General features: G+C 44.5%; 1 protein-coding gene across 1 annotated transcript in view; it reads left to right on the top strand.

Annotated features, from left to right (window-relative positions):
* The window catches only part of LOC144097579 (uncharacterized), a 955,709-nt gene that overhangs the window by 106,697 nt on the left and 824,955 nt on the right, over nucleotides 1-24,057 (top strand). Inside the window, exon 3 of the mRNA XM_077630249.1 lies at nucleotides 3,469-3,706. Within this exon, the coding sequence (XP_077486375.1) occupies nucleotides 3,645-3,706 (62 nt within the window). The 5' untranslated portion in view covers nucleotides 3,469-3,644. The remainder of the gene's footprint in view (nucleotides 1-3,468; nucleotides 3,707-24,057) is intronic.

The raw sequence follows: 24,057 nt of genomic DNA, 5'->3' as shown, positions 1-24,057 counted from the left end.
CGCTTTCGCGGTCGTAGTGCTGCAGCCAGACTGACGTCTTCACCACGAAGGCCCGCGAAAACTGCAGGGTCGCGCAAGCAGGTGCTTACCGTCCGAGCGGGCTGGCCCAGCAGCAGGGGCTCCACTGGGTCCCAGACTGTCGGCAGAAGGATCAGAGCCAAGAGGAAACATGCCGGTGGTGACAAGGGGGAAGCGCGGTGGGCTGTTGGGTCGACGTGCTCCATCGGTGCAGGTGGGCCGACCAGGCAGCGGCCGGAACGAAGCTCTAGGGGCGGAGAGGTACAGAGGGACAAGAGCCAACTATACCACGTCTGTGCTAGTGAATACCCGGAGCCGGCTTTATTGCCAGCCGCAGCAGCAATGGCGTTCGCGACGAAGACGACAATGGGAGATGATGATGAATATAGGCAAATGAAGGTGAGGGTCACGTGCGATGCTTACTATGCTTTCTATCTATATCTGCCTTCCTATTTTCAGCCCCGGTAGTGCCAGCTTTTGTGCAACAGATGTTACCCCAATCGGTCTAAAAAATCTGAAGGATTTTGTGTTCACGTGGGATCACTGCAGCCACTAGCCCTTCTAATACTGAGTTACTCACACATCGCGAGTACGTCTCGGACCACACGGGCACCTTCTGTGGGAGCATTATGGTCCCTCAGATGCTGCGCTCCTTCGCATGTTACGAGGCTAATATTAGTATAGTGCCTATAACACCAGCAAAGTAAAGAAGACCTGATGAAGAGCCATTATCCGCTAGCCAGCGTTTCTACAATAGGGTTTCTCTTCACATTCGAAAAGCATTCATAAATGCAATGGGTTCAATGGGCTTTCGCTCCGAGGATGAAGCACTGATGAGTGTCAGGAGGGTGTGATGTGGTGAAGATAGTGAGATGGGGAACGCGATCTTTCTTTGTTTTTTTTTGAGAAACATTCTTACAGAACGTCGTGTTTTGAACATCGCTGCCAAATGTTAACAATCAATGCTTTTATCTCAAAGAAAACTATGCATGCAGGAATACTGCAAGGCGGAATTACGAGGTCCTGTTCTTACTTAGCTTGTATATTAATGATGATAAAAAGATTGATGGCACCTTTAGACTGCGCGAAAATACAAAAGGAAATTGAAGAAGGTAGACAGCACAAGCGTTGACTTTAAACTAGTTTTACGCTAAAACGTATGCAGCTCATTTTGTCGAAAAGCCGTCGGCGTCGTAGTAGTCGTTGTAGTAGTATTTTTCGGCACCGCGCGTCGGAAATAGTCGGAGGCTGCGTGAAAATCACAGGGAACACACACTCAATGAATAAAAAAGTCTGGGTGAAGGCTGGGAATCAGTGAATTTGGTGTTCTAGACGGAGAAGCTTCCTCTCCGCCACGCCTGCTCGATGTTTGGACATGTGAGTCTAGTGAGTGCACGGGATTGTTAGAAGCTTATCTTCGAGGTCTGCTCTGAGGCGTACAAAAGAGGTTATGAGCATGTAATTATAGATGTCGGATTTAGAGAGTACCATGCGTCTCCGTCAAATTTTCTGCGGGCTTCGTGTGCAGCATAACTTGGCAGTGCCCCTCTTGACTCTTGACAAGTTTGGAGCGCGCAGAGTCATACGAGAGCAGTGGCTTGTTGGCATGTGGTTCGTATTTCCACTAAATCTAATTGTCTTGAAATAAAAGCCTGATGTCAAGGAAGTGAAGACTGTCCTCTGATGGCAATTCATGGGTACTGATAAGAGGCTTCACAAATGCCATAAAAAATCCTGCCCTCAGCTAATAATCGAAAGTTTTGCTCAACAAGTACAGAGGCTAATTGAAGACGGTTTTCCTACCCATATTCTTCTAAGTGTTGCCGAAATGCTCCTTAAGGAGATCGGTTACCCTCATGTTCCACCACCGTCCCATTCACTAAACAAATTGGCTGTGATTCCGTACACTCACCGCTTGTCCCACCGCTTGAAGAAGATTGGACAACGGGCAAAAGTGAAAGGCACTTGTTCAGCTCTAGAGAAGCTGCAGACAACTTGCAGATTGACAAGACCAGGCCCTGCTACAAATAGTGGGTGTAAGATGAATCATCAAACCAAGTTCGTTAAATGGACGGAATTCATTGTGTACTGCATACCACTGACGTGTGGAAAGAAGTGTGTAGGTCAAAGTGAAAAGTGGTTAAACGAGCGCCTTCATGAACATCATTACAATGTTAACGAAAAGAAAGGTGGTTTTTTAGATGCGCACTGCAGAAAATGTGAATCAAAGTGTAAACCTCTTTTTCAAGCATGCACGGTCATTTCCAAAAACACTTGCAAACTCACGCGGGAAATAATCGGAGCAGGAATGATAGGTAGCTTAGGTGATAAGTGCATAGAGAAACCCTCTGTTGGGCTATATCGTAAGGAATTAGATTCTCTCAGAAGCCACTAACAACTGACTGTCTGCCGCGCTCGCGCAATGTATCGCTATGTCATATATATCTACAGGCTCTCTTCCGCAATAAACTCTTGCAAGTTAGCGTTCGTGTGTGTTTTTTCATGTCCTTGTCTGGTGTTGCGCTATTTTATACGTCATGCACTACCAACAAGCCCAAACTGCCACCTTATTGGATTTTGTTTGGATTTATACTGCCGTGTAGAAAATGCTGCATCGGCCGATTCAGCCAGTGCAGTGCTTAAGTGTGCGGTCAAGTGGCATATGTGGCTATCGAGGCAGTATAATGCTACGGAAACCTTGGTACACATTACGAATGGTATTAGGATAAACATGATTCGATTGAGCAAATTCTGTTACATTGACCGATAATAAGAATGAGCACAAAATTCTCCAAGCTTTGCCCTACTGATTCGTAAAGAAAATTGTGGCACCACTACATAACAGGCTCTTTTCTTAAAGCACGTAAAATTTTTAAAACACAGATTGTCAACTCGCATGCGTTTTGAACTTGTTTCCTCGACGGAGTGGTTTTGTGAATAATTAAAGGTGCCCTTTAATAATTTAGATCTCTGTTCTTGTTGTGTGAAGATATCAACTGTGCCTGCTTTACCTAAGGATAGTCGGCATACTCTGGTTCTCATTATGCGCTTCATGGCAAAAGACCTGACAGTTCTTCTAGCAGTGTGAGCGCTAAAAGAGTAGTGCATACTTGAACATCCTTCCATTTCCATTTATTTTTCGCTTCCGCCACCAGCCAAAATACATCTATCGTGAAAAAAACAGCTGAAAAATACATCTCTGTAATGCTTCAACTACGCTACAGGTCTGAAAATAGTAAACATTATTTTTCGTTAATCCATTACACATACAAAAAAAACTGTTTTAGAGCTGGGCTGTTGCCTATACTTGTCGTTTAATTATATTCTGCTGTCATATGTATTCACTGATCCTGAATACCTTATTCATGCGTTATGCTCAAGGCTTCTCGGCTTATTACTACTACACGGCGCTTAAGTTATATATTAAGAAAGAATATACCTCTCTTGCAGCCTTCAGTGGGCCAAACAAAGTCCTGTTCTGCTTCATTGGAGAAACAACACGCTTGGAGGCTGACGACTTTCCAGACGACAACCTTTGCACTCATCTGATTCTGCAGTGTGCCGAAGTCAGCGAAACAAACAAAGATTTTCAGCTGAGCACGAGTTGCGAAGGGACGAAAAAACATATGGACAATCTCCTAACGAATCGTTATAAGAAGACTGAAGGTGGCATATCAGTGCAAGGAGAGTAAGTGAAAGTAAATTTATACCATTTCTCTCCACTGTTTTTAACTCGCATCGCTTTTGAAATCTGTATCTGGTTACTCTCTCACAGAAGCAGCGCAGTGCAGCGTTCCGGCGTGTAAGCAACTTTTTGGCCATCAGCTTAGACAAACCAATAAGACCGCTTCACATTTCACGCCTCGGCGATGGTTAGAGGTTCAAATCTCAAGCCAAACTCTTGACTTGATGACAAGTTTCAAATTGTGGAACATCACTATTGTACCAAAAATAATTTTTTACATCAATTCATTTTGTTTTTTTTCAACGCGAGGTTAAGGACCCCCAGGCGAAAAAGCTGTTTTATGACAGCTTGAAAAGTGCCTGGGGTCCCATACAAGCCAGCAATGGTCACACAATAATAAAGTCTAAGTTCACTTCTTCAAAGAAAATTTGAAACAAATACAAAATAAAACAATTAACAAAACAATATCTATACATGAAAATTTCAAGTAAGCTTTATGCTTCAATTCACGATGAAGACTGGAAAAAATTCCCGAATTCATACTTGTCAATCCACCTGTAATCACAATCTGAACGAGGTTATTGTACATAGTTACAAAATTCTGTCTGAATTGCTTTTTATTGAAGGTTTCTAAATATATTTCCGTCTTTTCATAATCATTCAGATGGAATCAGTACGCCGGCGTGGCACAAACCAGCTTTCACAGCTGGGAGTACGAACGTGGCGTTTTTGCTTGCCTAAACTTTCGGAACTGTTTAAAAACTTTTGAAGTGTATGATATGCAAGAAAGAATACGCATTGGGCGAAATTTTAGATAATGTGTTGCTGTTATTAATTTACACTTGAGAAACAGTTCTTCTGTCGGATGGTAGCAAAATACATCAGAATATTACGACGGGCTTTTCTCTGTAGAAGGGAAATTGCGTCCACATCTATTTGTATTGTTGTGTGGGCACCCGTCACCAAATACCGCCTAAATAGTGGGACATACAGCCAGTAACTAAAGGGGAAGTATGTCATCTTTCTAAATTGTCGAAAGCGGTGTATTATGTCATTAACGGAAATGAAGAGGTTCAGTACTTCGTAGCCGGAAATTGTCGCAAGTGTTGTACTGTGTCGTAACCGGAAATTGTGGCAGAAAAGAAGCAGATGGTTGCAGGAGCCAACCAAGTAAGTAGTCGAACTAGAAGCAGCCAGTCACACGCAGCAGCATCAAAAAACGCAACGCGGACGCATGTGTCACTTAAGCCGACTTCAGTTCCCTCGTAATTTTGTTGTTCTCCATACAGCTGAAGAAGCCCAAAAAAGGATTTCCTATAAATGCACAAGTATATATATATATATATATATATATATATATATATATATATATATATATATATATATATATATATATATATATATATATATATATATATATATATATATATATGTATATATATATAATTTTTATTTCTGATGTTCACGAATGGAGATTATTAGTGAATATATTTTATTGCTTTAAGATCATTTATTTTAAAAGAAGAAGAAAAAACAACCACATGCCGCTGGTGGGAACCGAAACCATGACCTCCGAATTACGCGCCCGGTGCTCTACCAACTGAGCTTTGGCGACGGTTGTCAGATCTCCTGCTTTCGGGAGTATTTAAGTTTACGGTTGACCTAACCATGAAAGTGTACACCAGCGCCACCCTCGACGATAAACGGCAGATGTAATACGTGCTGGTAGAGCATCGGACGCGTCATTCGGAAGGCGTGGGTTCGGTTCCCACCTGCGGCATGTGGTTGGTTTTTCTTCTGCTTTTCAAATCAATTATCTTAAAGCAATAAAATTATTCATAATAATCTCTATTCACTCACACCATACATGATAATATAATAATAAAAATATCTCCTATGCTCCATAGTTCCTGTCGCTGTTGGCGTCTGATAATTATAACGAGCCCCTCATTTCCCTTTCCTTGCCTCCTTAATAGCTCAACAAGGGCCTCGGTTCTAGCAGCTTGATCCATAGGAATCACAAGAGCTTTATCCCATAGCTTCTGCCCTCACCGTTTAATGGCGTTCCACGTCACGCGAGATGTAATGCAGTTACCATTCGTTACCTACGCTTATAATTCTGCAACGCAACTACGGGTTTTTCCCCATATTTTTTTCTCTACGGCCGGGAGCCATCTTCCATTAAGGACACCATACTCCCTTGCCGCTCAGGTTCCTCCAAATTTACAACCGTCTCTCAAGCCGTTGCACATTCCTAAGAATGCCATTAACTCGCCCGTTCCTTTACTTCCCACGACGAGCACCGTCAGAAAAGTGCCCGCGCCACTTCTACCTGTCTGCCGCCGGCATAACTTCCTGAATCCTTAGTTTGGATTTGGGTGCCCTCGTCCAGCCCGGGCCAGTCTACAAAACTGCTGAGCAAATACCACAGCCCCTATCGCGTAGTTCAGCAGACATTTCCAGTTAATTATCTCGCCTAGTCCCTCACGCCTTTGCCAGATCATCGCTGCCGCGGCTGTGAAATTGTCCACTTCGACCGCCTGAAACACTATTATGTCCCCGCTATCATCCCGTGCCCTTAGGCCTTCAGGATGGCGCCTTTTACCCCGGGAGTATTGTAAGACAGACAATTTGGGTTTGATGCCCCAGTGGCCAGTGCAGCCGAAGGACAGAAAGCAGGCTGAAAACGAAGCTGGCGAAGTTCAGATTTGGCGCTCACGAACCCTTGACCATACTGAGCTGCTCTGTGCCAACAAAGATTGTGGTCGTCTATATTTATTCCTTGATTTGCGTCATTACAATATATATATATACGGAGGTCGCGGCTGCATGCTTGTTTTTGCTCCTGCTTTATAAGTATTTTTTTTAAGCGGCAGATTATTCGAAGTAGTTTTCTCCCTTTGATCACCACTACAAATTAAAAGAAAATAGAAACATTCCTCTTTGCACATTGGTTTCGGTGACTGTTGGCTCCCCTCGTATATATCGGCATTGCTCAATGGGCCAGTGAAGACTTGCAATCTAAAACGGTCACAAATGGTATGGTTTGTAGTTTATGAGGGTTTAACGTTCCAAAGTGACTTAGCCTATGAGAGACGCCGTAGTGTAGGGCTCTACAAATTTCGACCACCTGCGATTCTTATAACTTCAACTGACATCGCACAGTACACGGGCCACTAGAATTTCGCCAACATCAAAATTCGACCGCCGCGGTCGGGATCGAACCCTTGACTTTCATGCCGGCAGCCGAACGCCATCGCTACTCAACCACCGCGGTGCCAAAAGTGGTACGATCATCTTGGTTCATACGCCAACTGTTGCGGACCGTGGACTGTCTTTCATCAGGGCTAAAGTTCAGTGAACACAGAGATCCGCGCATTTACTGTACTGATAATAGAGGGACTCTCTATAAAAATGATAATAGCGCTAATAGAGGATTATAGGAGGGACTCTCTCTTTCTCTTCTATGAGAATTAAAACACACACACACACATAACGGAGTTGAAGGCGAGAGTTCCCTCTTCTATTCAAGGAAAGAGAGATGGTAGTAAAAGATGCAAGTTAGAATAAATGCAGACGTAAAAGACAAGTAGCGGGTGCGGTGAGGGGTGAGTTTTCTGCGAGAATACGCGCACAAGAAAGCTTTCTTTCGTCGGGAGCGAGAAGTGTGAACACAATTGTAAAATATAACGAAAACGAAAAAAACAAGAAAAGAGCAAAAACGAAAAAAAAACAAGAGAATAATAAACTGAAATGGAGCAAAGCAGCGCACATAGAAAGAACCGCTTCCCAGCGGTGCAGGCGTTGAGGACCATTCCAATGTAGTTTACGGTTGCTCAAGAGCAACCAGTGACCGTTACGACGGCGGCGCGTCGCCTCAGCGGCAGGAAAGCGCTCCTCCATGCGGAAAGCCGACCCCACGATGAGGTTCTGCAGAGAGCCTCCGTTCGTCAGAGGGCCGCCTGTGCCACACGTCCCACCACGGACAGTTCGTTGGGTGGGAGGGGGGCTCGAAGGACGTGGAGTAAAAGAGAACCAGCAGACATAAAAGGAGTACGGAGCGGGGGGAGCACGGTAAGCACGGTAACTGAAAAATCACAAATGGGAGCTTCTTTCGCCTCTTTCAGTTAAACAGATTATTGAGGAAATCAGAATTGTCAAAGTTCTTATTGTTGCCATCGGTTAATGTTCGAAATTGTGCATCAAATATGACTCGATATGCTCTCTTTCACGGTTTGTTTGAAAGCATGACTGGAGGACTACTAACCGGATGCTTTCGAATGTCTGCTGTGGCATACATGGGTGCTTAAAGAAGGGCAGTGCGTGAATATGGGCCTTGTATTTGTTGAATCACAGCCTGAACGGTGTTTCTGTCTGGCCAATGTATTGCATGCCGCTTCTTGAATAGTATTAAACTTAGCGATAAACTTGGGTTCACATAGTTTACATCTGACAGTGCCTGTCGGTCCTTAGGAGAGCAGAAAGTTGGGCTAGTTGGTTGAAATGCATAGTGAATAAGTTGGCGCGGAAAAACGAGGACAAGTGTTATTTTCACATTGGCGCATGGACTGAAAAATGTTGCCGGGTGTTATCAAATTCCGATTGTGTTTTCCGCCCCTCGGAAGTTGGGAGCAATCTGTTCACAGGTGCACAAACGGATGGAAGAAGGAGGCGAAAGAACGCTACGAAAAACAAGAAAAACAAGAAATTAATGCAACATCAAACACAAAACCCCGTTCGTTACCTGTGCCAGGGGGGTTGTGTACAGATTGCCGTTGTCGTGTGGCGCTCTATACATCGGCCAAACTGGACGATGCGTCAACGAGAGATTAGGAGAGCACCGAAGATTGCTCGGGGGAGATTCTCTTGATAACCTTCCTAAACATTGCCGCACGTGCATTACAAACGACAAGGGAAAGAAAATCCAGTGTAAACCGCTTTTTGAAAAAACGACCATCCTATTCAGGCACAGGGAGCAACTCACGCGGGAGCTCATGGAAGCCTTTCATATGCGCATCAGTGGCGATAAGTGCATTAGTCAGACTTCCGTCCGCTTCTCCGATAGGGAGTATTTGTCCCTAACCAAATCATTGGGATTCACGGGGTAACTTGTGGTGTTCATGACGTTTGTTTGTTTTTGTTTTTGTTCTTGTTGGTTTCACTATTTATTCGAGCATTGTCTGGAATAAACCTTCAGTTGTGAGTAGCGCTCGTCTTTGTTTGTCTCACTTGTCCTCGTTTTTACGCGCCAACTTCTTCAGTATGCCTGTCGGTCCTCTCTATTTCTGGTTGCAGAGGGTATATGTAAGGTGTCCCAGCTAACTTTAGCCAGGGTTTAAAAATATGCCATGGCACTCTAGGACGACGCGACCAAATGCACGTTGCTAGATATTGTATAGAGCAACTCACATTAATTTTGCATTGGTATTAATTGCATATTCAGTCGAGATTAAATAACTAACTTCGGAAGCAACGAATGGAAGCGAACAAGGCCAATGATAAAGTTGTAGAACGGTCCGCGAAACGCCTCATTACACAGTATTCAACAGTATTCAATCTAGTACGTATCCGCTTTTTCGCTCTCAGCAGATCCCCCGCAATACAAAAATACCACGTGTGATGTCCGCTTTCCACGCATCAATTGCAGTGCTTTCAAACGTTCTACCCAGCAAACAAACAGCTCATTTACACCGATTTGCTGCTGCTTAAAATTGACAGGGCTGCGACGCAGGCGCTGGCTGTGCGATTACGAGAGCGCAAACGATGACGACTGTGTCTGCTGGTCGCAATCATCGAGCACCGCAAGGGAAGCGTACAATGCTGGCGTAAATCGCACAGCTAGGTGCTGCGTCGCTGCCCTGCCACCTTTTTAAGCGGCAGTGCACCGGGCTAAATGATGTGTTCGTTCCTACACGGAACGTTTCAGAGCACTGCTATCGCGGCGACCAAGCGGGAATGTCACGTGGTATGTTTTTGTATTTCGCGGACATCGGCAGTGAGCAAAAAAAGCTGGCACCTAATAGAAGGAAACTTGAAAACCTTTCAATCGGTCGTTTTGCAGAGCGAACTCTCTCATTGGCCATTTTCGTCTAATTTCTTTGCTTGCAAGGTTGGCTAATTAATATACAGTAATTAATTAATCCCGACTAATAGTGTGACTTGCTCCATACAATAACCAGTAGCATGCATTTGGTTGCGTTCTGCGTATTTTTAAACCCTGACTAAAGTTAGCTGGGACGCCTTGTATATATATATAGTACATAGAGAGTGAGAGAGAGGAGGGCATAAGCGTACCTAGATGCTAGAGGTAAAATGGGAAACTGAGAAACGCTTCATTTAGGTTGCTGACACATTTCTGACACATTTAGGTTTCTGATGTTTCTGACACATCCTGTCATTTGTCAAGACTGCAGTTACAGGGATGTCCTCCTCTCCTTTAGGAGTTTGCATCGGCACACATGTCCGACACATCAACAAAACAACAAGCAAACGGATGCGGAAAGAATGCGGACTAAAAAGAAAGTACTCTACTGCGGACACAAAACACATTCTAAACATTCTAGCGCACTAAAAAACAGATTACTACCCGGGGTTGGTATGCCGACCCTGTAAAAAAAGCAGATGCCAGGTCTGCAGAGATACATATACACACATCAAGCTGTGCATTAAGCACAGCCTCAGGCTTAAAATGGAAACCCAATGGAACTGTAATTGTGATTCCTCCTGCGTTATATACCTCCTAGAATGCAGTGTGTGCACAATAGAGTGCGTTGGGCAGATAATTAACGCTCTACGAATTCACTTTAATAACCATCGTGCTCATATCATATCCCTACCCAACCTCCCCTTGTGAAAACACAATCACGAGAAAAATCATGTTTCACGCAATAAGTTAAGTCCTACAGTGTGGGTTCAACAGTACCCGGGAGCGGGAGCAACGCGAGTAACACTTTATTTACAAGTCCGTAGCAATTCCCCAAGGCATTAACGAAAGTCTCGACGTGTTGCTCTCACTCGGTCATTTGTAAAAACAGTGCTGACGTTCTGAGTTCCGGCTTCACATACCTCGGTCGTTCCTCGCCAGTCGCATTTTTTAAAGCTTCTGCTTATTCGATTACACAAAGCTCTCCATCCCCTAACACAGCCTTCTGCTCTTCCCTAGGTCGACCACACTGGCGAGCGCGGTGCAGTCAAAGAACCCTCGCTTAAACGCTCCCGCCATTAATTGTGGCCCCCACACACTTCTTTCCCGAACTCACATGCGTTGCCGCCTTTTTTCTTTTGCGTGCGTGCGTGTGTGCGTGCGTGCGTGCGTGCGCAGTACACGTGTGTCTAGTTGCGTTCACTGTGCCGCTGAAGAGTCCGCCTTGTCTGATCGTGCCGAAGAAGTTCCAGATGACGGAAGTCCTCTGCCCTCTCCGAATTTATTTTATTTTGCGTCTCAACTTACTCCTATCAGTCGGCAGCACTCGAATGCTTGCATCTCTAATCCTTATCAGCTCGGTCGTTCCGCCACCTTCTTCTTCTGTGCACTCGACTCGCGGCTCTGCGTTGTGGCCGGGGACGGGGCCTATTCTTCCCGCGCTCTCCTCGCATTTTTTTCTTTTTGCGCCAGCGCTTACGGCGAGAATTCCCAGATTTTTCGTTGTGTGTTTGTTTCACTGTCTATATTTCTGAAGCCTGCTTGGAAGCAGTCTGCTCACCTGCCCACCGGGAGATGGGCAACCTGTCCAGGCATATACATGGTGTTTCATCTAAGATTTTACACAATTTTTAAAAATAGGCTTCCTGAGTTAGAAAAGCACTTCTGCGGCGCAGCATTACCTGTGGTGCAATACATCACAATAAAGCTAGGACGTGCAAACTACCAGTCTGGCTAACTAATACAGAACGGCTAAATTTTTCAATATTACTGTTGGGCTCCTTAAATACTGAGAGCCGTGTAACCCATCAAATGTGATACATATATAATATATTGAATTTCCAAAGTGCACTTATCCTCGGCTGTGGCCCAACACATTTTGGCTATTTCGATGAGGTACGTCCACAAGAGTTTGCTATCCCTGAAAGATTCTTGAAAACGGATGTATCGATAGTTTAGATGCCCACCGAAAGTAAAATAAAATTTGTGGAACCTAAATGTTTTTTGAGGAATTCTACGCATTTGTGTTGGAAGCAATGCAAAGACATTTTTCGGTTGCTCTAGTTCTGCAGCAAACAAATAGCAAACTTTGCTCAAAAACTAAGAAATTCCAGAACGGGACAGATGATTCACAAATATGCATTTAAGTGGAATATAATTTTAAAAATTCGAGAAGAAAGGCGAGCTTTGACAGAGATTTAAAAAAAACACACACGCCCTCCCTGATTTTTTAAACATTCCCTTGAACACCTTTAATACAACTATAAAATTAAACTACTAAAACATAGTGGCTGTTCGGGCGAGTTGGTTTGCCATGACGGAACATATAGCGGTTTTGCAGTTTTCCCTAAGGATATTTTCAATGCAAAAGCAAATGAGGCCATTTCAGTACTCTTCAACTGTCACGCTAAGGAGTCACTTTCTAGACTGAAAACTCGTGCAAAAACATTATGTCAGCAGCTAAACCTCGATGGGGTCGTGAAGCACATAGAAAGTAGTACGCGTAATTATTTGGAAGTCTTTTGTAGTTCGAAAGCGCACTAACCTGACATGCCTTCAAGCGTAATTGTATCTGAAAATGACACCTGGCAGAAGTGAGTCGCTTCCTTTCTAAGAAATAAACTAAAGGTTTTGACTCTCAAGGACCCATTCCTTATAAAAAACTAGGAGGAGATCTTGAAATTCTTCACAGCACAGCATGACAAGGGCGTTCAAGCCTTCTCCGTCGACATTAAAGATTTGTACTACTCACTACCCCAGACAGGCTTAGCAAAGTGCATAGAAAGAAGCATTGACTTAATTCAGGGCCGTTGAATTTAAGAACGCTACTGGTGTGTCAATACAAAAATTTTTATATCTTTTAGTTTTGTATCTCCGGTCCAAATTTATTAACTGGCAGGCAAAACCCTACATTCAAAAGGAAGGTATATGTAGCGGGTCTTGCTTGGCACCAGTACTAAGCAATCTGTTCTTTTCTCATCTTGACAGGATTCTTAATGATCGCCTTAAATCTACAAGAGTAAAAAGAGTTTTGTTATGTTGATGATTTTGTGGTCGTCATCGACGGCACCATGGACCATATTCGGATCGCAAGCTCCGAGATAATCTCAGTAATCAAAGAATGTTTGAACCCGCTTCAGCTGACGTCTGAAATGCCAGCTAACAATGAAATTCGTTTTTTGGACATTAAGTTAACTTTTGCAGAAGATCGCACATGCTGGAGCTATGCACCTAGGACTCACAAACCATTTCTTCCGTACACTTCAGCTCATTCAAAACTAATCATGCGAAGCATAATCGAAACCATCTTTAAGAAAGCACTGTAAAAGTCATGCCAGCACATGACGAGCAATAGTTTCTACCAGCAGGTTGAACGGTTGCAAGAAGTAGGCTATCCTAGTGCACTTCTGGTAGCAGTAGCCGAAAGTTTGATCGGAAAAAACCCAGGTCAAAGCTCGCCCGAGCAATATAAACGGGTAGCGGTGCTTCCGTATATCCACAAGATTTCGCATAATCTAAAAAAATCGGGCAGCGTGCAGGAGTCAAAGTAGTGTTTTCAGCACCTAATAAACTGGCCAAGCTTTGTAGGATAACCGATCGCTATGCTGTTAAAAAAGAAACGTGCACAATAAGGCACCAAAACAAGCGTGTACAATGTGCAGAAGGGATGGTATATCCCTTGCCCTTGTCGTGTGGAAAATATTACATTGGTCAAACCGGTAGGTGTATTAATGAAAGACTCCAAGAACATAATAGGAACTTGGAGAACGACAAAGGAAACCTTGCCGAAAACTGTTTGGATTGCAAGGTGGTTGGATGCCATCTAGTTTTCAAAGAATGCCGAATCATAAGCAAGAATAAACAGCAACTAACTCGTGATATTGTAGAAGCCAGACAGATACGAAAATTGAAAGATAAATGTGTTAGTGCCGCATCTATCTCGCTCTTTAAGAAAGAAATTGACTTCCTTTGTTATGTCAATAAAAAGTAATTGTGTTATGAGGTGACTCACGACATGATAGCCTGGTAGTTTTTCTGCGATATTCAGCCTGTCTAAAAATTCGCATGCAATGAATAAACTTCAGTTGAAAGTTAGCGCTCGTGGTGTCTCTTTTATTGTTCGTCGTGGTTTCGTAGCGCTATATGTTCCGTCCTAAAACAGACTATATTTTGTTCAGTTACCTTTACTGAATGTTATGTGTTAAAAATAGCAATGGGCATAAATTAGGCTTCGAACTGAGCACACGTCATTGCAATTTAGTGAGCACAATGATAGAGCCTGAGAATACAGCTTGGAAGCATGTTTTTCCTTCTCAGCGTATTGTTAATCCTGTTAAACGGAATTTTAAGTATTCTTTTGTCGTAATTCCTCCAGCTCTTGATCACGCGAGCAAAAAAAAAAAAACTTCAGGTCTTCCTAATTTGAGTCTTCTGGCCTTCCTAATTTGAGTCTACTGTTATTTTCTAGCTATCATGAATATTGTCAAGGCATTATAATTATACATTGTCCTTATTCGGCGGAAATACTTTTTCGGCGGTAATACTATCAGAATTCTTAATACTGCATTTTAATAAACCCGGGTTCGAACCCGACCGCGGCGGCTGCGTTTTTATGAAGAAAAAACGCTAAGGCCCCCGTGTGCTGTGCGTTGTCAGCGCACGTTAAAAATGCCCAGGTGGTCGAAATTATTCCGGAGCCCTCCACTACGGCACTTCTCTCTTCCTTTCTTCTTTCACTCCATCCATTATCTCTTCCCTTACGGCGCGGTTCAGATGTCCAAAGATATATGAGACAGATACTGCGCCATTTCCTTTCCCCAAAAACCAATTATTATTATTATTATTATTATTATTTTAATAACGGCAATTTTTTCAAGTGTCAATATATATATACCTTCATTGCAACCCTGATTATTTTACTTTCATTACATTACAACTGACAGGTAATTTTGGCTAACGTTCAAGCCGGAGCGGATTCAACTACTCCATGAACTCTTCACACTGGACATTGGCAGCGCGCATTAGCCCACAAACGCTCTCCTATCTTGCGTATGTCGCGTTTTATGGTTATGATGGCCCTCCATGTCAAGGTCTGTTCAGAAACCGTATCCAGCATTGAATCGTTTAGCATTTCAATGTCTCGATGTCTTATGAGAAACGCGAACTACTCGAAAAGAAAAAAACTTTTCAGCTGTGCGACTCCGTTTTCGCAAAACGTACTACAAAATAAAGGAGAACCGTTCATGTGGCAATACCGATAAAGAGCGGCCCCGCAGAAGACAGCAATCTTGTACAGAACTGATTTCACTACAAAACAGTATTGTAAGTCACCTAGGTGTTGCCTAAATTATGTTGAACATCTTTTTACATTCGATGCATATAGTTATCGCTTACTTTCCCAGCTCTCTTGCATGCTGTCCTAAAACTCAGTCAGCTGACTATACCGTAGGTCCTTAGTGCTAATATTATTTACCTTTCCTCTGAGTGCGCCTACGAAGCAAGTGGCTCTTTCTAAGCTTCTATTTGCTATTGTGATCAAGGTGGGAAGCCTTTGTTAACTTGCTCCGTGTTTGTCAAGTAGCCAAGCATCGCCGTTGCACGCACTTTCGCTTTGCCTAGTGGCCGTAAACAAGTTTATGTGATATTCCTGGCGTGACCGATTATGTAAATATTTGATCTGACAGCATCTGGGGGTCCTTTCATTGGCAAAAGTTGCCTTCCCATATAGATGGACGCAATGCTGGCTTGATGCATGTCATGCGACGGAGCCAGCCAAGTATGCGCCGGTTCGTTAAACAGTTCGTCGGAAATAATGATTGTTCTCCGCGTGCAATTTTTTGACATGGAACTACATGTGAAGAGCGGTAGCCAATTTTTCCCTTAAGGTACACTTTCAGTCCATTTGGAATCCCAACTATTTAGATGTATTCAATGCAGAAGTACAACACCATATTTTCTGCTCATAGCTCTGCTATCCTTCATTCGCAAATCCTTTAGGAATAGATCTTGTAAATATGTAATAAAACGGACTCGGATAGGTTGTTCTCTCTACAAAAAAGAGCCTTGCGCACTTTGGGTAGATACAGTGTTAGTACTAAGGACATGTTTACCTCTTGTAAGGTGTTACCGGTTTTTCTATGCTACAAACACTACTTAGCACTCCTAATCTACCAAAAAATAAAACATGACTTTGAATCTTTTTTCCCGTTCTTATTTGAATAGAGCAATCACACATAACTTGCGCACAATTTTTTTGATTGGTTCTAGGCCTCGTACTAATTACGGCACCCAGACTACAGATCACCAAATAACAGTTTTATGCAACACATATCCAACATTAATTGCTTGTGCCCTAGAGAGTGTCAACATTCATCAATTCAAGAAGAAAATGAGGCATCTTTTGAACACCCCCGTGTGAAATTTTATTATGCATACCTGCTGCATTTCATTGTTATTCCTACTGTACTGTATGTATGTGTTTTTCTTTTGTACGCCACTTGCTATTGCTCATTGTTGATGACCTCTTCAGTATTATTTTCTACCTGACCAGTGCTTGTGTAATTGCTTATTTTGAATTCTTGTCTCGCCGTGTTTGGTGTACCACTGTTCTCATATGTTACTCCGCACCATCTGCACCGACGTGTAATGCGGGTGTTAGGCCTCGCCAGGAGACATCCTGGTCTCCTTTAGCCTCTCCCCGCGAACACCACGGATTGTTGTCCGAAATAAATGAAAAAAAGAAAAAGAAAAAAACTTATCGTAATTCGGCTGCCCTACTTAAAAATTATTACAGCGAATGCTCTAATACTACATGTTTCCCAACGTCAGTCTTCAGGCGAGTTTCACCTTGAGGCCCGGAGCGCAAGCAGGTGCACACCTGCACGCGCTAGCTGGCTCCGCCACTAGCTATACCACCTGGTTAAGAGCGGGTGGGTTGGGAGAGGCGAAGCTGCACGTGCTTCCAGGCTTCGTCGATGTGATATCACGTGACTAAGAGAAGGTGTAACAGCTGCTGCGCTGGTGGCTCCTCCTTCATTTTCATGGATGAGGCATGCGCCGGACTGTGTCAAATCTTCGGCGTCAAGCCGCTTCCGATCATGTAGTCGATGTAGCTCGCCGAGAAGGTGTATTGCCGAGGACGCGAGCTAAACGAGCCGCTGAAACCGAGGAGTAACGAGAGGCTCCAGGAGGGAAAGGCCGAACGGTTAGCGGCGGAGGCTGCCGATGCTGTCTCTTCAACGACGGCTTCGCCCTTTCGGGAGACTGAAATATCGGAATCTGAGTCTAACCGGCGTTTGAGGGAACACAGCATTTATTTGGTGGAAATATAATCTGCAACGAATAGGTTTAGTCATGACTTCACTGAAAATAAACTTTAATCAGAACTGTGTACCTAGTCTTTGCTAAACAAAAATAACGCAAATGATTTATAAACCTATGCTTAACAAAAATACTTTACAAAGCATAACCAAGCAAACTAAGCCACGCAGAGTTTTCGCTCTGTATAACTAGATTTAGTAGAGTTCAATCTCTTAAAATTGTTTTTCGGCAATAAGGAAGTCTCAGCTATTTAACCATCTTATTCGACTCCGATGTTGCGGTTAGGTTTTTCGCGCTCACTGCATATTCATTTTTCTTTTAGTGGCAAACGTTACCACATTTCAGCAACGCTAGTCATCACCGAAGATCCAGGCTGCACTAGCGTGCCGAAAATAGGCACAAAAACGTCTTGTTCCTCGGATAAAAGCGCCTTCCTGGCTCATTTTACAGCACCAAAAGGACAAAACACAACTATAGCATTTCGCGCACCTTTATGTTTATTTATTTATTTATTTATTCAAAATACCCCCAAAGGCCCTCATTTGAGGGTATTACATGGGGGGGGGGGAGTAAGTACAAAGCATTGTTATAAGGTTAAAGATATTGCACTAAAATAAAATAGAAATCACAAAATATTAATCATAAATAGGCATTCACAGAAAGGGTCGCAACAATGCACATAACAGCAAAATTTGAGCATAAATAACAGCACCGCTAGAAAAAGAAAAATACAACACTGGAAAAGGTGCGCTGAAGTACAAAAAAAAATATAAAATAAAAAGAAGACAAGGCGGAAGAAAAGAACGCTCAAAAAATACCTTTTTAGTTGTTGAAACATGAGTGCATAAGATGTTGGAATTTATTTAGATCAGATTCAGTGGCAATTTCTGATGGCAAAGCGTTCCATTCGGTTATTGTGCGTGGTAAAAAAGAATAGGCATAATGGAATGACTGGCAGTTAATGCGTTTAACTTTGTAAGGATGATCGCGACGTGGAAAGATAACTGGCGGTGGCTGAAAGAATTCATCATGAAGGGAAGGATGGTGATAAAGCTTGTGGAAAAGTGACAGACGGGAAATTTTTCGGCGCAGTGCTAAGTTATCTAACTCGGCTTTAGTCTTCAATGAGGTGACGCTGGTGTAACATGAATAATCAGAAAAGATGAATCGCGCAGCACGGTTTTGCAGGGCTTCGATGTTACTGATGATATAATTTAATTAAATCAACTATCGTTGATCACACTGTTGGCAGCCTTACTAAACGCCTTAAAACTTTGAGGTAAATTTTTTATAAATCTGATTCTCAGCCAAATTGCCATGCTTTGCATACTTTTAAACAGGGCAAAATTCCGAATCCCATTACCAGGCGTCTAGGAGCCACGTGAAGAAGCAAATGTATTCCTGTTTTGAATTCTAAAAAACACTTACCTGAAAAAACATGTCTTCAAGTTATTTTCTGAGACCCTGCCATTGTGGGAACAAAAACGCAACCTCATGAAATCAATTCGAAATCGAATGCAAGACCATTGCCCTTTTAAACACACAATATTCTCTATTGGTAACTGGTCCGCGTGAGGTCAATAGTTTTATATTAGAAAAAAGCGTTCGTTGGTTGTCACCGACAAACGGTCAACGTACGCAGGGCACGTTTACTTATGCTTGCTAGGACGCGTAGCTCGACAGAGGCAAACGAAGACCCCTCTCCGCAAGAATGCCCAAAGCTTGCCAATCTTCAGATAAGGCAGTTCGGGCGTGGTGCGGCGCCACTAGTGGGTTACTACAATAAATACTACCTACCTAGCTATAGTAAATCTATATCTATCAATAATAAATACCCCTCTTGTAAAGCCCTCACCCAAAGGCTCTTGAGGTACCTAAATTAAATACTAGTGGGATATTACTCCCCGCTCTTTCAAGGGCACCGGCCCAGTACCAGACAAATGACAAATAGGAAGAGAAGAAACGTCGGAAGTTTGTGCCACCTGATGCTGACATGCATGCTAGCGGGAAGCAGCATTGCGAGCAGCATGGTGGCGGCTCCGCGACCATGGACTGAACGAAACGAATTGAAGCGCGCCGTTACTTAAATCGCAGTGCAATTAGCAAAGGTGGCGTAAGAGAGTATTTCGTCCCAGTTCCGGTTTTCCGCATCGACATACAAGGAAAGTAGTAGTAGTAGTAAAAACATTTATTTTCACAGAAGGAAGAGTAAGGGAGTAGGGTGATGGGGATAGATAGAAGTGGAGCTGCAGTGGTCGGTATTCCCTAGTCCAGGATCCCGTTGGCCTCCGCCGCTGCCTTGGCCCTCGTCACCAGCATAAGCTGTGTGCTCGGGTCGGAGTCAGCCAGGAGGGCCTCCCACTGCTCTAGACTAGGGCTATTTATCTTTGGTAGTAAAGGGCTTTTTTCACAGCCCCAGGTGGCGTGGTACGTTGTGGCGTAGCCCCCACACCACACGCACTCTTTCGCATATCTGTTCGGCCACATTTTATGATACATGGCTCTGCTTGGGTAGGTGTCTGTTTGTAGTCTTCTGAGCGTGGTGGCCTGCTCTCTGTTGAGGATATCCGCCGGAGCCGAGTACTTCTTGCGCGCTCCCAACAACGCCTTCATTGCCTCCCCGTACGATCAGACAACAAGGTGAGGAGCGAGGCAATGCAAGGTTCCCTCAGTTCGGAAAGCACGTCAGGGACGTCGAGCGACGAGATATCGTAGCCGCAGACAATGACACAGGCTTAAACGCACGGGAGCAATGAACGGGGAAGAGTGCCTGTGTCAGATTGCTAGTATCCAGAGCGATGTACGACTTAAAGATAAAACTCCTAGAGACCTATAGCCGAGCGGGTGTGCGGTATAAAATAATGTCACAAGCGGCAAAAGGATGGGCTTTCGGCTAAGGGTTCGGGACGAAGAATGCAGTGCGGGATGAGACAGCAAGGTGAAGAGCGAGGCAATCCAAGGTTCGCTCAGTTCGGAAAGCACGTCAGGAACGTCGAGCGACGAGATATCGTAGCCGCATACAATGGCACAGGCGAAATCGCACAGGAGCAGTGAACGGGGAAGGGTGCCTGTGTCTGATTGCTTGCATCCAGAGAGATGTAAGACTTGAAGATAGAACTCCTAGAGACCTATAGCCAGGCGGGTATGGCGCTAGAAAATGCCGTCACGAGCGGCGCAGAGGAAGGCACAGGAGCAGTCGCATGAGAGCGGTGAACGCGGAAGGGCATCAGTGTCAGTTTGCTTGCATGAAGAGGGTTGTACGACTTGAAGGTAAAACCCCTACAGAGCTAAAGCAGAGCGGGTATGAAGGTATAAAGAGCTGTCATGGTCGGCAATGTGATGGGCTTGGCGGCTAAGAAAGTACGCGGTGTTGGATCAGACAGGAAGGTGAGGCGCGAGGGAATCCAAGGTTCCTTCAGTTCGGAAACAACGCCAGGGGGTTTGAACGGCGATATATCATAGGCGCAGACGAAGCCACAGGCGGAATCACATGATAGCGGTGAATTGGCAAGGTAGCCGGTGTCAGATTGTTTGCCTCGAGAGCGTCGTAAGCCGAGCGGGCATGGCGGTATAAAAGGTCGTCACGAGCGGCAAAGTGATGGGCTTGGCTGCTAATGATTCGGGACGACGAACGCGATGAGGGATCAAACAGGAAGGTGAGGAGCGATGCAATCCAAGACTCCTTCATTTCATAAAGAACTTCAAGGACGTTGAACGACGAGATATCGTAGGTTCAGAGGAAGGCACAGGCGGAATCACATGGGTGTGCTGAACGGTCAAGGGCGTCGGTGTCAGATTGCTTGCATCCAGAGCGATGTAGGATTTCAAGATAAAACTCTTAGAAACCCAAAGAAAGGCGGGTACGGCTTTATAAAAGGGTGTCACGAACGACAAAGTGATGTGCTTGGCAGTTAAGGTCCGGAACGAAGAAAGCGGTGAGGGATCAGACACAAGGTGCTGTGCTAGGCAATCCAAGACTGTTTTATATCATAAAGAACTTCGGGGTCGTCGAACGACGACATATCGTAGGTGCAGAGGAAGGCGCAGGCGGAATCACATGAGGGCGATGAATGGGGAAGGACGGCGGTGTCGGACTGCTTGCATCCAGAGCAATGTACGACCTGAAGATAAAACTCCTACAGAACTAAAGCTGAGCGGGTAGGGCGGCGGTACAAAAGGCCGTCTGGAGCGGCAAAGTTCTTGGCGGCTTAGGGTTTGTTACGAAGAACGCGGTGAGGAATCAGACAGGAAGGTGAGATGCGTGGAAATAAATGGTTTCCCCATTTCAGAAAGAAATTCAGGCACGTCGAACAACGAGATATCGTAGGTGCAGAGGAAGGCACAGGCGGAATCATATGGGAGCGGCGAATGGAGAAGGGCGTCGGTGTCGGATTGCTTGCATCCAGAGCAATATTCGACTGGAAGATAAAACGCCTGGAGAAGTAAAGCAGAGCGGGTATTTCGATATGAATGGTCGTCACGAGCCACAAAGTGAAGGGCTTGGAGGAAAAGTGTTAGGGACGAGTTACGTGTTGAGGGATCAGACACGAAGGTGCGGTCCGAGGCAATTGAAGATTCCTTCATTTCATAAAGAACTTCAAGGACGTTTAACGACAAGATATCGTAGGTTGAGAGTAAGGTAAAGAAGGAATCATATGGGAGTGGAGAATGGGGAAGGGCGTCGGAGTCAGATGGTTTGCATCGATAGCAATATACGACTGGAAGATAAAACGCCTGGAGAAGTAAAGCCGGGCGGGTATGGCGGTATAAATGGTCGTCACGAGCGGCAAAGTGATGGGCTTGGCGGATAAGGGCTAGGGACGAGGAACGTGGTGAGGGATCAGACACGAAGGTGCGGTGCGAGGAAATCCAGGACTCCTTCATTTCATAAGAACTTCAAGGACGTTGAACGACGAGATACCATAGGTTATGAGGAAGGCACAGGCGGAATCATGTGGGAGCGGTGAATGGGGAAGGGCGTCGGTGTCAGATTGCTTGCATCCAGAGCAATATACGACTGGAAGATAAAACGCCTGGAGAAGTAAAGCATAGCGGGTATCGCGGTATATGTGGTCGTCACGAGCGGTAAACTGGTGGGATTGGCGGAAAAGTGTTAGGGACGAGGAACGTGGTGAGGGATCAGACATGAATGTGCGGTGCGAGCCAATCCAAGACTGCTTCATTTCATAAAGAACTTCAAGGGCGTTGAACGACGAGATATCGTAGGCTCAGAAGAAGGCACAGGCAGAATAATATGGAAGAGCTGAATGGGGAAGGGTGTCGGTGTCAGATTGCTTGCATCCAGAAGAGTATATGACTGGAAGATAAAACGCCTGGAGAAGTAAAGCCGAGTGGGTATGGTGGTATAAATGGTCGCCACGAGCAGCAAAATGATGGGCTTGGCGGATAAGGGTTAGAACGACGAACGTGGTGAGGGATCAGGCACAAAGGTGCGGTACGAGGCAATCCAAGACTCCTTCATTTCATAAAGAACTTCGAGGTCGTTGAATGACGAGATATCGTAGGTTCACAGGAAGGCGCAGGCAGAATCATATGGGAGCGGTGAATGGGGAAGGGCGTCGGTGTCAGATTGCTTGCATCCAAAGCCTTGTACGACTGGAAGATAAAACGCCTAGGGAACTAAAGCCGAGCGGGTACGGCAGGATAAAAGGCCGTCGCGAGCGGCAAAGTTATGGGCTTGGCTGCGAAGGTTTTGGGACGAAGAACGCGGTGAGAGATCAGACAGGAATGTGCGGAGCGAAGCAATCCAAGGTTCCTTAGTTCGCATGGTGCTGAGGGGATGGATGCAACTGCTGCTCCGCCTCTTTTACAGAGGCGGAACAGCTCTCTCGAGCGAAAAAAAGACAGGCCTCTCATAATGGGTCCAGAACATCAGTAAACCTCATATCGTTCCACCCCAAAAGATAAACATGGCTTTTTTAGTTCAGTGGAACTGTAGGGGCCTGTTTAGGAATTACAGAGACATAGCAGATATTTTAGGATCAATGTTGCCCGTATCCTTATATCTTCAGGAAGCCAATCTAGGTCAACAACATATGAATATTCTCAAACATTACAAAACCTTCAGACGCGATCGCGAGCAGGCTAATAGACTCTCAGGCGGCGTCGCGATTGTCGTTCGAAGCTGCGTCTCTGCTCGAGAAATCAAAACCAAAACAAAACTTGAAGTTGTTTCGGTCAGCATCATCAGCTATTAAGCAATTACTATCTGTTCTGTTTATATTCCTCTACATTTTACACTAACGGTTCATGATCTACAAGAACTCATTCACGAGCTTCCACAACTATATTTAGTAGATGGGGATTTTAACGCTCACTCCCCTTTTTGGGGAAGCGAGGGCTGTAACTATAGGGGACAAATAATCAAAGATTTTATTCCTACAAGTAATGTATGTCTTTTAAATGCGGAAAAAGCTACATACTGCTCCCCTACCTCGGGGTAAATGACCTGTTTAGATGTGTCATTTACTTTACCTTCTGTTTTTAACGATTTTAAATGGAATATCATTGACAACCCATATAGTAGCGATCACCTCCCTATACTAATCAGTTTAATATCTCCACCGGAAATAATCCCCACAAAACCGCGGCGCTGGAAGCTGCATCTAGCACACTGGGAACTTTTTAGAGAAAAAGCCACTTCACAAAATGTTGATTTAGAAAACCTGGCCATCGATCAGATAAACAAGAAGTTCGCCGATTGTTTTGTAACGGCTGCAGAATTAGCTATTCCGCAGTCTTCTGGAGTAGTGCGACAAAACCACAAAGTGCGGTGGACAAGAAACTGGAAGGAAGCAAAGAAAACAGCAAATTGGAGATTTGGGTAAATTTCGCAGGTATCCGACATATGAAAATCTCGTATATTTTAAAA

The sequence above is a fragment of the Amblyomma americanum genome, chromosome 7, assembly GCF_052857255.1.
Source record: "Amblyomma americanum isolate KBUSLIRL-KWMA chromosome 7, ASM5285725v1, whole genome shotgun sequence".
In the NCBI taxonomy this organism is placed as follows: Eukaryota; Metazoa; Arthropoda; class Arachnida; order Ixodida; family Ixodidae; genus Amblyomma; species Amblyomma americanum.
This window is presented reverse-complemented; position numbering and strand designations above follow the sequence as displayed.